Genomic DNA, 13,468 nt, shown 5'->3' on the forward strand with positions numbered 1-13,468 from the left:
CAGCATTTGGATAGTACATGCTGGCGCACTCGATCTTGTAAACTCCATATGAGCTGTGTGTCCTGGCCAAACTGAGCTTGAATGTCCTCTAATTCAGCATAAAAGGTTGCCCACTCATCTCTTGCCGAATACCAACTACCAGGTCTGGCCGATGCTGAACCAGCTGAAGCCATCTTCCTAGCAGTTGCATCACTCTCTGCACTGCACTCCTCTTCAAGTCTAAATGTAGTCTGTGTTGCAGTATAATCTATATAAGAGGAAGTCAGTTCTCTGTGGCCTGTTACATTCACTTGGTAGTCTGACAAATAGGTTGGCAGTCAGACTTGACATTTTGGCTGCACAGATTCTGAAAGGGCTTCACTCTTGTCTTTAGAAATAGCCATCTTTAACCAAGGTAAGCACTGAGCTCCAGCTCGAAGGAGCAAATTGTTTGAGAGAAAGGACCACAGGTGCTTAGGAGGGTATAGTTCTTGCCCTGGAGCATGGTCAGAACGCAGGACAGGAGGCAGGAATCAGTTTGAACAGTTTACTGAACTTTCTTCAGCAGCACAGACATACATTAGACAGCAATGTTGCCACACTTTTCATTACAGGTGCAGGTTTGGATGCAGTAGTTGCCTCTCAGCTTATATTGATGGAGATGGTAGGTTTACATTATATTCATGAGCATGTTGTGTGTGGCTGCAAATAAACAAATAATAATATATCTGTTTCATTAATACAAGAGCAACATTTAATTCTCTTACAAACAATGTGCATGAACATTCTACAATGACGTTCATCCTTTGCTAACGACATGACTCATCAATTCTATCGAGTGGATTTATAACCCAAAAACTCTTTTGTTGGAAACTCTGATTATATATGCGAATATCAAGAAATAATAATCTTAAACAAGTAAGGAAAAATATGGGAATCACTTTTCTCAAATGGACGCACACAATTATTATAATCAACCCAAACACTGCACTGCGACTTCTGGAACAGTCTTCCCCTGGAGAGTGCAGCTGTTTTGTCATGCATATTTCTCATGCGCAGTGTTGCCAGATTGGAAATGTCCAAGTATCATACTAGAAGCTCAAAATTATCATATTTGGAAGAAAATTATCATACACGAGTTTTTAGTATAGATAAATAAACTAAATGTATAACTAATGATTTTAGCTGCTGTACCTCCTAAATTAAGTTCCCTCCATCTCTGTAAAGCTACTTTGACACAATCTGCATTGTAAAAAGCGCTATATGAATAAAGGTGACTTGACGAGTGAAACATACAGAATACAGCTATTTATCTAGATCAACAACTTTTTAACATGACCTGCAAATGACCACAATAGATAAATAACTAAGTGTACCTTAGTGGAAAACAATTGACCTAAGCGCCGCGGCAGAGCGCAAATCGCTTGTGCTCGTAAGAGAGATTCATTCTCCACTACGATTGGCCGAGAAGACATAACGTGAGATCAGATAGAAGACATGCATAACACAACGTTCACGTTTGTCTTACAATCATGACGTAGAGGATTCATAGCTAGATCAATGAGTATAAGCTGATTATAACGACCATCATTTGAAGTGTCACAAAATTCTGAAATTATCGTACATTATGGGATTTTTTCATTATTGATCGTATATCGTACAGAGGTCAAAATTATCATACAAATACGATAATTATCGTACGTCTAGCAAAACTGCTTGTGCGCAATCACTTCCAGCACATCTACCAATGGCCACTACATGGCACTTTTGCGATACTTTTGTAACACATAGTTTCCCCTCACTGGAAACTCTGACGAGTCACGCAGGTACTCCACAGCGGATGGCGTCCCGCTCGGCCTAAAATAGTCAGAATATAAACAATTATTATAGGTGTACCTATACCGAATCAAGATAAGACAAAACACAGTTTGGAAGATGGATTTATGATGCACTCACTCATTATATAAATTCTGTACATTTTGAACAAAAAAAGTTACATATAGTGTACCTTTAATTAAGACTGGATGGTAAACTTGTTAAAATTAATTTACATATTTATTATACATCATTTAGTTCTGGTTTTTCAAGAGTTCCGTGAATGGATCAGAGGTAGGTAGTTGGGCTGAAATGGAATGTAATGATAAGAGGAAAGAAGAGAATGAGGGGGAAATAGGAAGAATGATGCCTAATAATCAAGGTAAAGCGAGTAACAAAGTTGAGAAATTGGAAAGTGAAGAAGATGAGATTCAAAGAGAAAGTCCAGTTAAATACACAGTCATAGTAAGATTTAAAGAGAAATCCCAAACTGACATGAAGAAAATTAACCCATTTACATTGACAACAGCCCTGGCAAGTAAAGTGGGGGAAATAATATATTCAAAGATCCTAAATGATGGTAATCTACTGATAAGATGTGCAAATGAAAGCCAAATTGAGAAAGCTCTTAAAATTAAAGAGATAGGAAAAATTAAGGTGGAAAGCTCAGGGAAATTGGGTGGGGGAAAATGGTGGTGGAAGTAAAGGAGTCATCACAGGAGTGACAATGAGTGTAGGAATGGAGGAAATCAAGAAGAGTGTTAAGGGGGGAAAAATAATAAGTGCTCAAAGGTTGAAAAAGGACAGTGAAACAGTATTGATCGAATTTGAAGAACAGAATATATCAAAGAAGGTGTTCCGGGGTTTTTTGAGTTACCCAGTGAGAGTACACGTTCCAAAACCATTGAGATGCTTTAATTGTCAAAGCTTTGGTCATACAGCAAGAAACTGTAAAGAGCAGAGAAGATGTGCAATATGTGGGGGGGATCATGAATATGGAAAGTGTGGAGCAGGAGTACAGCCAAAGTGGTTGTGAGATTATGAAACGGGAGAATAATATCCAGAAAACAAAAGTAGAAAAAAAGATCACTTATGCAGAAGCTGCAAGAATGGTAAATGGACAGAACAGAGACATCAACAGTCAAGGGACAATTAAGATGCAAGAGCAACAAAAAAGAACAAATGACAGGGTGTACATGGACAAGAGACTTGGTTACATTCATTGCAGGTGTTATCAATAGTACAGCTGACGTTAAGTTAAAAATGATAAAAAATCAGCTAGTAGTCAAAGCAGCGGTGAATCACTTACAATTAATAGGACTGTTATGAGAAGAGGTGAGGGAGAACCTTGCCATTCAGTCAAGCCAGGATGTACCATGGGTTGGTTAATCTTAATTATGGTAATCCTCTTACAATGGAATGCCAGGAGTTTACTGGCTAATGGTTAGGAATTCAAGCACTTCATTAAAACACTGGCAGTGAAACCAGACATAATATGCATTCAAGAAACATGGTTGAAACCAAACCTAGATTTTATAATGTATGGGTATTCAGTGATAAGGAAAGATAGAGATCTTGGAAAAGGTGGGGGTTGTGCTACTTTTTATTAAACAAGGAATTTCATATAGACAACTGGGAACGGGAGATGACCAGGAATATATAATGGTGGAAATTATATTATAAATTATAATGGGAAAGGGGGAGGAAATGGTCATAATAAATTACTACAATCCCTGCAAAAATTTGGAACTGAATGAGGAAGCAATAATAAAGATTGATTTATCTGGAGATGTAGATTACATCAATCAGATTACATCAACAATTAAAAATAAGAAGGAGAAAGAACTGGTGGACAGAAGAATGTCAGCAGGCAGTGAGGAATAGGAATAAAGCATTCAGATTAGTCAAAAGAAGCTACAATATGCAGCATTTGATCCAGTACAAGAAAGCACAGGCTACAGTGAGGAAAACAATTCGTCAGGCTACGTCAGGGCTAGTTGGAGAAATTTTTGCGATAGAATAGGAAGAACAACACCTGTGGGAGAGGTAATGGGAATGATAAAGAGGATGGGAGGAGATAGAAGAGATTGGGAATACTCAGTTATAATAACAGAGCAAGAAGCAGCAGTATCAAATTGGGAAAAGGCAGAGAACATAGTCAAAGCATTTGCAAAGATACATAGTTCAGAAAACTTATCAGAGGAAGAAAGCAAGAGAAGAAAGCAAGAGAAGAGAAGGGAAAAAAGTCAATATCCAGGAATATTTAGAAAGGAAGGAAGAAGTAAATTGTACAATAGATGAACCATTTACAATGGAAGAAATGAAGAGAGCAATAAAAAGTTCAAGACCATCACCCCTGGGAAAAGACAAGGTATTCTTTGTGATGTTAAAAAATTTAGGCGAAAGTGCACTTTGGAAGTTGCTGCATCTGTATAATAGAGTCTGGGAGAAGGGAAGATTGCCAAAAACGTGGAAAGAAGCAATAGTAATTCTGATAAGGAAACCTGGTAAGGATCCATCAAAACCCACCAGCTATAGACCAATAGCCTTAACCTCTAATTTATGCAAAATAATGGAAAGAATGATAACAGAAGGTTATCATATGAGCTTGAGAAGAAAGGAAAGATGGCAAATTATCAGAGTGGGGTTAGGAAAGGAAATAAGGAAAGCTGTATTGAGGTCCTAGGCCATTGAGTGATTCATAAACAAGTAACAGTACTTTAAAATCAATTCTAAATGCAACTGGAAGCCAGTTCAAGGACCTGAGGACTGGTGTGATGTGTTCATATTTTCTGCTCAGAATCCTGGCAGCAGCGTTCTGTACGAGCTGCAGCTGTCTTATGGTCCTTTTGGGAAGGCCAGGGGAGTCCATTATAATAATCCACCCTGCTAGTGATAAAAGCATGAACAAGTCTTGACTGGAGACAAAACATCTAATTCTTGCAATATTTTGGAGATTATATGCTGATTTAGTTATTGCTTTTACATGACTACTGAAACTAAGGTCTGACAGAATCAAACCAAGATTCCAAACTTGATTTTTAGTTGTTTGACCCCTAGAGTGAAGGTATGCATTCACCTTGAGAAATTCATCTTTGTTTCCAAATGCAATGACTTCAGTTTTCTCTATGATTACCTGAACAAATTTTTGGCACATCCAACTGTTAATTTCATCAATGCATTGGCACAGGGGGTCAATGGGGCTGTAGTCATTTGATGATAGGGGTAGGTAAATCTGGATGTCATCTGCATAGCTGTGATAGGCAATTTGTTTCTTTCTCATTATTTGGCTCAGTGGCAGCATATAGATTGAACAAGATTGGTGCAAGAATTGAGCCTTGTGGGACTGTCATGGATGTCCACTCAGACTTATGGTTACCGATACTCACATAATAACCTCTCCCTTCTAAGCATGACCTGAACCATTTGAGGACCATCCCAGAAAGCCCGACCCAAAAGAGCACTGATTCATTCAAGAACGAATCACCACTACAGTGTGTTGGGGCTTTGTTTGAAACTACTTTCAGTGCTCAAAGCAAATCCAGACAATAACTGTCAATAATTTATGTATCAGTGGTGGAGATTTTACAGTGACTCTTCCTGCTGGTTACATCGTTACACCGGTATTTGGTGTTGACAACAAGTGACAGTCTTTATGAGTGATTCATGGATTTTGATTTATCAATTTATCAATTTGATTGCTCAAATGAATTTTTGATTCATTCACCACTAGAGCACAAGTTGTTTGAACCTCTTTTCAGTGGCAACTGACAATAATTTGTCCAAAATATAAGTTACTTTATAGTAACTTCTTTATTAAATTATTTATTGAATCGTATAAAAGCAATATTACACTCACAATTGCGCTGTTGATCTAAATATCAACAAGGCTGTGATTACTTGATCACTTAGTAAGGCACATGATTTGAGGAATCATTCAGTGCAAACGGTGTAGGATGAAGTTTAATACTTCAGTTGAGGGATTTTGAAAACTGCCTAAAAACACTGAAGTATGAGCAATAGTAACACTGATTCTTCTCAAACACCACTAATAATTAATTGATTGTCCTGGTTGAGCAGAGAAACACAGAGGAGGAGAAAGCAGCCCGTGTCGAGCTCTTCACTGATCTCATCCGCTCCATTGAGAGATGTCAGACTGAACTGCTGGAGATGATGGAGGAGCAGCAGAAAGCAGCAGAGAAACAGGAGGAAGAGCTCATTGAAGAGCTGGAGCAGGAGATCACCGAGCTAAAGATGAGAAATACTGAGCTGGAGCAGCTCTCACACACTGAAGATCACCTCCACCTCCTACAGGTCAGTCAACATCTCTCTGATCAATGATAATGCAGTATATGACACCATAACACTCCCCATGCTGAAGGATTTCTCCTCTCTCCTGCTGTAGATTTACTCATCCCTGTGCAGCTCTAGAAACACCAGGAACTGGTCTGAGATCAGTGTGAAGACTGATGAGAGTCTGGAGACTCTGAGGAGAGCTCTGACTCAACTGCAGGACACTCTACAGGAGAAACTCACTCTAAGTGGTACGACAATATCAAATACACTATACAGATACATATATTTATTAGTGTTAAATATCAGCAGTGTTGGGGAAGGTTACTTTTAAAATTAATGCGTTACAATGTTGCATTAGTCCCTAAAAAGTAACTAATTGCGTTAATTAGTTTTTATGGAAAGTAATGCGTTACTATACTTTTGCATTACATTTTCTTGCTTGTTTGTTTTTTAATTAAAAAAAAAAAAAAAAATCTATTTTTGGCAAATGTAAAGGCCTTTTCACAGCAAAGTGGAGGTTAAATGCAAATTCACACCTTTACAGTAGAGGGCGCAGCTCAAACTAACCTTTCAGCTGTGCAGCAAACACATGAGACGAAAATTCAAGACTCTTACTTCAACAATAAAAACAACAAAAAAATGAAACAGAAATGTGATGTTTATCTAAAGTAATTTTGCTTATACGGTTAAAAATGGATCATTGAAGGTCAGCACCAAATACATGGCTTAATAAAGTGAGATGAAATACCTAACTTATTGAACATATTTAATTAATGCAGGTTTGTGTAATATTGTGTAATTGAGTAGTTTGCATTTCATTGTTTTTATTCATTTTGAGGAATACTGAATCTGATTTTGGGCTAGTGAGATGAGTAAATGATGCTCACATTTCTAGAACTACAATAATCATCATGTTCACACACACAACACCTCTGACCTTACTCCTGATTTCTCTCAACATGAGGACAGGAGAGCTGTCAGTCAATACACGGGAACACAAAGTAACGTGTTACTTATTAAAAAAGTAGCTCAGATATTTTGTTGTAAATTTAAAAGTAATGCGTTACTTTACTAGTTACTTGAAAAAAGTAATCTGATTACATAACTCAAGTTACTTATAATGCGTTCCCTCAACACTGATAGTAATGAAGAACGAGTCTGGTCAAGCTGAAATAAGAGAAGTTTGTGACTACAACCATGAGACTTTAGTACATCTGCAAAAAACAAGTTTTGTGAATATGTTTTAGATAAAATCAGTTTAGCAGAAGAAAATAAAACTGATAGACATCAAGGGTTTGAGATGCACTTTCGTTCTTCTTTAGAGGAGAATTTCAGACCTGTTGCTCAAACAGCTTTGGAGAGCTGGGCTTTAATTTAAGTTTATTTAAGTTTAATGTTTATAGATTTGTATTTGCTGAATAACCCCAACACTAATCCACTCTAAAACTGAGATGAATTACATTAGACATAAAAATAATTTGCATAAAATATTTCACCAAACATTTGCAAAGTTATATCTGTTTGTAAAAAGGAGAAACATTAAGAGCTCAAACTCAAAGCAATAGGGGTTTCTGTTTGATTCTCTAAATATCAGCAGAGACACATACATTGATCAGATAAAACATGATCTTGTACTCAATTCTTTAAATATAATCTTAAATCTTGTCTATAATTCCACACATAAACATGTCAAAGATCTGATGATGTTTTATTGTCATTAGTCTCTACAGATCTGAAGAGGATGCAGCAGTATGAAGGTACAGTGTGTGTCTGAACTACACTAGATTACATTCATATACTCACAGCTTCATCACTGACCTACAGGATGATTAAACACTGATTATATATATTAATAACATCATCACAAAATGTCTGTATTAAATTGTGATTCATATTCTCTGTTTTCTCAGTGGATGTGACTCTGGATCCTGATACAGCTCATCCTGAACTCATCCTGTCTGATGATGGAAAACAAGTGAGACATGGAGACATTTGGCAGAAACTCCCAGATAACCAAAAGAGATTTGGTAGATATGCAAATGTCCTGGGAAAGACGGGATTCTCCTCAGGGAGATTTTATTTTGAGGTGCAGGTGAAGGGAAAGACTGACTGGACTTTAGGAGTGGCCAGAGAATCCATTAACAGAAAGGGAGTGATCACACTGTGTCCCAGTAATGGATTCTGGACTGTACAGCTGAGCAATGGGAATGAATATTGGGCCTGTAATGATTCCTCTTTCTCTCTGTGTCTGAGAGTGAAGCCGCAGCGGGTCGGTGTGTTTGTGGATTATGAGGAGGGTCTGGTCTCCTTTTATGATGTGGAGTCCAGCTCTCATATCTACTCTTTCACTGGTCAGTCTTTCACTGGGAAACTCTATCCATTTTTTAGTCCCTATACCAATAATAGAGGTAAAAACTCAACTCCACTGATCATCACACCTGTCAAATACAATAAATGAATTTACACCACAATATGAAATAGATGAAAGTAATGATCTTAATAATTAAATCTGAAAACATTATGTATGTGCTATTTTTTTTGTTTGTTTTTGTTTTTCAGTTTTTAAAAACTGTAAGCTATAATTGCATATTTTTAATGTAAAAATATAATGCTTGTTCAATAAATTATTTTTTCCATAAATATTGTTTTCATAATTTCATGCCATTTTTTTCCCATCTCTACTTGACAAAGTGAAGCTGCCTATAAAATTTTAACATAAAAATTATGTTACTGGAACATAACTTAAAAGGTACTGGAAAATTAAGAGCAGAAGTGAATAATGCATTTATTTTTAACTTAAGCCTTCATCTTTGAAACAAAAACATATATTTTAAGGAAATCTGATATTTCTGTCCCTCTGATGAAAGTTAATTCACCAAACTGTTCACATTTCAAAAAGTTCATCACAAAAAAACATCACCAAAATAAACCATATGAATCAAGTGGTTTTCTCCAAGTCCTCTGACGAGATCGCTTTGTATAATTTAACAGTTTCTCAAATTCACACTTACAAATACGTCAGATAGAATAAATGGTATGCATATTTGGCATGTTGTCCGGGGAGAGGCCCGAACCTAGAGTGTAACCCCACCCCCACCCCCATTTCAAGTTAGGAAGTAACCAGGTGAGTGTGGCGAGACGGGGTACACTCTGAACCAATCAGAGCCATTCAATTTTTTATCATATTTTTGGAAAATTGATTTATAATGGACTTCAAATAGTATGATGTTAAAATCCTTGTGGGAATTTCAATAGCAGCCTATTACAATTAACATGTTATGACAACAGCCTTTTAAGTAGCATATTCTTTTTCAAGTGCAAACAAGTAAAACTGAACAACATCTTAATTTAGGTATTATTACAATGCTTAATCATAGTTGACAACAAACGTTTATAATACATTATAAGTTGGTACATTGTAAGAATGCACTTATAGAATATAGCACATATAATACTTTTGAAAAGCAGGCTGAAGCACATGTATATTACATAAACATTTAAAATATATTGCAGAAGGCCAACACATGATTATAAAGTTTGTATAAACCCACTATAAGCTGAATCATTTTCTCACACAAAGTACACATAAAATATACTTTGAGTAAGGGTAAAATAAGTATGTTTTCTGTAAATACACCAAAACTTCACTTAAAGTATGCTTGTGTTAAGCATATTTCTTAAAAGCTTAACTAAGAATATATTTATTACCAAAGTTCTTCTAGCATACTTTTTAGAAATATATTAAAATGCAATTCAATATATTTGTAATGCACTTCAAATAAGCATGCTGGGAATACAAATGTACAATAATCATACTACTTGAATTTCAAGTATATTTTTACAGTTTTTCTCAATTGCTTAAACACTATAACCAGGCATAGATAAAAGAGCCCCAGTCAGTTCATTCAGTTTTGGAACAATGGATCCAGAGGAACGTGATTAAAAAGGTCGAGGACACCAGAGAGAAGGAGGAGGAAGAAGTGAAGAAAGAGGAAGAGGAGGAGGACTAGGATGAGAATGAGGGGCAAGGAGACAAGGAGTCTCAGATTAAATTTGTGCCACTAGTTGACCATGTCCTTGTCCATTGTATGACTATGAGGGAGGCTGGGCAATGAGTTCAGCCAAACTTAAGTTGCTTCACTGTCGCCTCGATCATAAGAAAACAGGTAGGTGTACCTCAGTGTATCTACTGTAACTTTTCAGTGCTGTACTCTGTTACCACACATGCATCAAATTGCCTTACATACAGATTTCTGTCTGCTTCCATTTTGTAAAAAGGATGTGTTACAGTTATGGTAATCAGTACTTCTGTTTTTGTAGGACACAGAGACGATGGAATGGAAGCCTGACTAGACATTTCAGTTGATGTGTGCCAGGGGTGGATCAGGCATGCAAGAGGATTTTACCCTGGATAGGGCCAGTACAGCCTGTGATGTTGATGAGATTCTCTGGCCTGTCCCAGACCAAAGATGTGATGCTGGGGCAGAATATTTTTTTTTGTTGTTATTTGGTGTATTGTACTGTACAGTACAGTACATTACAGTTTTTTCCAACTGCTTACACACGTTTTCAAAACTATGTCACCTTTTTTCAAAACTCTACACATAATTTCCAAAACTGCACACACAAAATGCAAAATGCCTCACATCTCCTTCAAAATGTAACACTGCATTCAAAATGCCATAAACACATGTCAGAAAGAAGCATTTGCATCAAATGCCAAACACTTCTTTCATAATAGTAAATGTTTGGATATACCATGTAAACACTGTTGTTCTAAATCTAAAGCTCTTTGGTCTTTCATAGGCTTATATCTACATTTCAATACAATGTTCTACAGTGAAAGTATTCTGCTGAGAGGGGTAACAAGTACACTGTAAACACCAATGCAATGTAGAAACGGAAAATATATATTAGGCCAAATATTACTGTTGTATAGAGTAGCATACAACAAAATCATAAACATATGTAAACCAAAAGTATATTCCTTAAAATACAGTAAAGAACACAATTGTGTGTGGGGGGGCCCTGGGGGAGCAGTCCAGGAATTGGTGGGGGGAGGGCAGTCACCAGTGCAAAGCTACGCTTTATCTCTTCTCTGGGCTGGGTCTGGCCACAATACTTCATCCACATCACAAGATACGTTTTCTCTTGCCAAACATCGAGGGAAGTATCTCCTAGCATGGCGTATCCAACCTTGGACAGAGGCAACCTCTATGTCCCCACATGCGTCCTCCATTGCCTGAAGAAGCGGCATGTGGGCATAGGGTTGGCGATCATACACTTTCCAGCACCAGGCTGAGAAGAATTCCTCTATCGGATTTAGAAAAGGTGAATATGGGGGTAGGTACAAAACTACAAATTGGGGATGGGTGGCAAACCAGTTTTGGACCAGAACAGCCCGGTGAAAACTAACATTGTCCCATGTAACCACAAATCTATCAGGCTCCTGATCTGGATCAGGGAGAAGCATTCTGTAAATTGCATCAAGAAAAGTGAGCATATGGCCGGTGTTGTACGGACCCAGTGTGGCATTGTGATGGAGGACCTCGTTTTGAGTGATGGCAACACATATAGTTATATTACCCCCACACTGTCCAAGGACACTGGTAATTGCCCTCTGTCCTATTACATTTCTTCCGCAGCGCCTAGTTTTGGTGAGGTTGAAGCCAACCTCATCCACATAAATAAATTCATGGCAAATTACATGGGCATCCATCTCCAGTACTCTCTGTAACAGACAAAAGGATACACAGATGAGTAAATATGGTATGTCTGAAGTACTGGAAGTAGTGTTGCAGACATACCTCTACAAAGTCATGTCGCAGATTCTTGCGCAGACAGTTTCTTTCAAATGGCACCCTGTAAAGTTGTTTCATCGTCACTTGGTGCCGTTGGAGGATGCGTTGTATGGTCGACAGGCTTACAGCATTGATGTTGTTAAATATGGTGTCATTACTCAAGATATGCTCTCTTATCTCTCAAATCCTAATTGCATTGTTGGCCAAAACCATATTTATAATTGCAGTCTCTTGTACATCTGTAAACAAGTGTCCTCGTCCTCCATGATGTCTTTGCCTTTCCACTCTGTACAGAATTGAAACACAGTATGTGTTCAGCATAAGAACTGTAAACAATTTACAAAAAAAAAAAAAAAAAGGTAGTACAGCATGATAACCAACCTCATTCATTCAATGCAGTGCATTACAGTTTTTTTCCAACTGCTTACACACATTTTCAAAACTTTGCCTCTTTTTTTCAAAACTTTACACACAAATCCAAGAATTGCACACACAAAATGCAAAAAGCATAACATCTCTTGCAAAATGAAGCACTGCATTCAAAATATCACAAACACATCTCAAAAGCAAACATTTGTCTTACTTTTCAAACACATTTGCCATAATATTCTATTTTTGGATATATCATATACACACAGTTATTCAAAACCTAAAGCTGTACTATGTACATTTCTGTACAAGATTGAAAGTAATTGGCAGAGATTACTGTAAGCATTTGTGGTTGTGAATACAGTATTGCACAGTACAGAATAAAATATAATACATCAACCATGTGTAGTTGGACAAAAAAAAAAAAAAAAAAAAAAACTAGCAACCAAAAAAAAAAAAAAAAATAGCATAATTTTTGAAAAAGGTGAATATTCCAAAGGAATGGTGTGTATGTGTGTCCTGGTAGGGGACCAAATGTCCTCACAAGTATAGTAATACCAGTGCATTTTGACTTTGTGGGGACATTTATATACAGAATATACAGTATAAAAACCATTACGCCTATGGAGTGTCCCCATAGAACATGGAAACCCAACATGTGTGTGTTGTGTGTGTGTTTGTTAGTGGGCGAGATGGTTGGCTGTATCTAGGCTTCATCTCTCCTCCTGGCTGGGTCCGGCCACAATACTTCATCCACGTCACATGCTATGTTCTCTCTTGCATATCCTTGGATGGAAGCAGTGTCAGTGTCTCCACATGACTCTTCCATTGCCTGGAGAAGTGTTATGTTGACATAGGGATGATGATCATGCACTTTCCAGCAACCATGTGGAGAAAAATTCCTCAATAGGGTTTAGAAATGATGAATATGGAAGCATGTAAACAACAGAAAAGTTGTTCAAAATCTATAACTTGACCTTTGGCCTATTTATAGGCCTATTCTAAAGCCATGATTGGTTGGTGTTAAGTAAAGCAATGAGTGTTTGCACATGTGAGGAGTTAGTGTGAGGCACTGATGAATTAGTGTGGCATTTTGATTGGTCGTGTTTGAAAAAGGAAATCAAGATGCTTCCTGTTAGATTTTGTGTGTTACATAGAGATATGTGTGTTGTGTTTTGCAAAAAGTGTTTTATGAAATTGAAAACTGA

General features: G+C 37.2%; 1 protein-coding gene and 1 long non-coding RNA gene across 7 annotated transcripts in view; one reads left to right on the forward strand and one right to left on the reverse strand.

The window, feature by feature from the left end:
- LOC127501638 (uncharacterized) overlaps positions 1-13,468 on the reverse strand; it is a 145,681-nt gene that overhangs the window by 105,276 nt on the left and 26,937 nt on the right. The gene's annotated exons all lie outside the window — the stretch shown is intronic.
- The window catches only part of LOC127501606 (nuclear factor 7, brain-like), a 99,334-nt gene that overhangs the window by 54,989 nt on the left and 30,877 nt on the right, over positions 1-13,468 (forward strand). Inside the window, exons 6-9 of one of the 5 annotated variants that reach the window (XM_051873677.1) lie at positions 5,875-6,108; positions 6,200-6,338; positions 7,812-7,847; positions 8,001-8,730. The exons of the other annotated variants lie outside the window; for them this stretch is intronic. Coding sequence (XP_051729637.1) covers positions 5,875-6,108; positions 6,200-6,338; positions 7,812-7,847; positions 8,001-8,548 — 957 coding nt within the window. The 3' untranslated portion in view covers positions 8,549-8,730. Of the gene's footprint in view, positions 1-5,874; positions 6,109-6,199; positions 6,339-7,811; positions 7,848-8,000; positions 8,731-13,468 lie in introns of those variants that run through there. 5 annotated transcript variants of the gene reach the window in all.

This window comes from Ctenopharyngodon idella, chromosome 19, assembly GCF_019924925.1.
Source record: "Ctenopharyngodon idella isolate HZGC_01 chromosome 19, HZGC01, whole genome shotgun sequence".
Classification (NCBI taxonomy): Eukaryota; Metazoa; Chordata; class Actinopteri; order Cypriniformes; family Xenocyprididae; genus Ctenopharyngodon; species Ctenopharyngodon idella.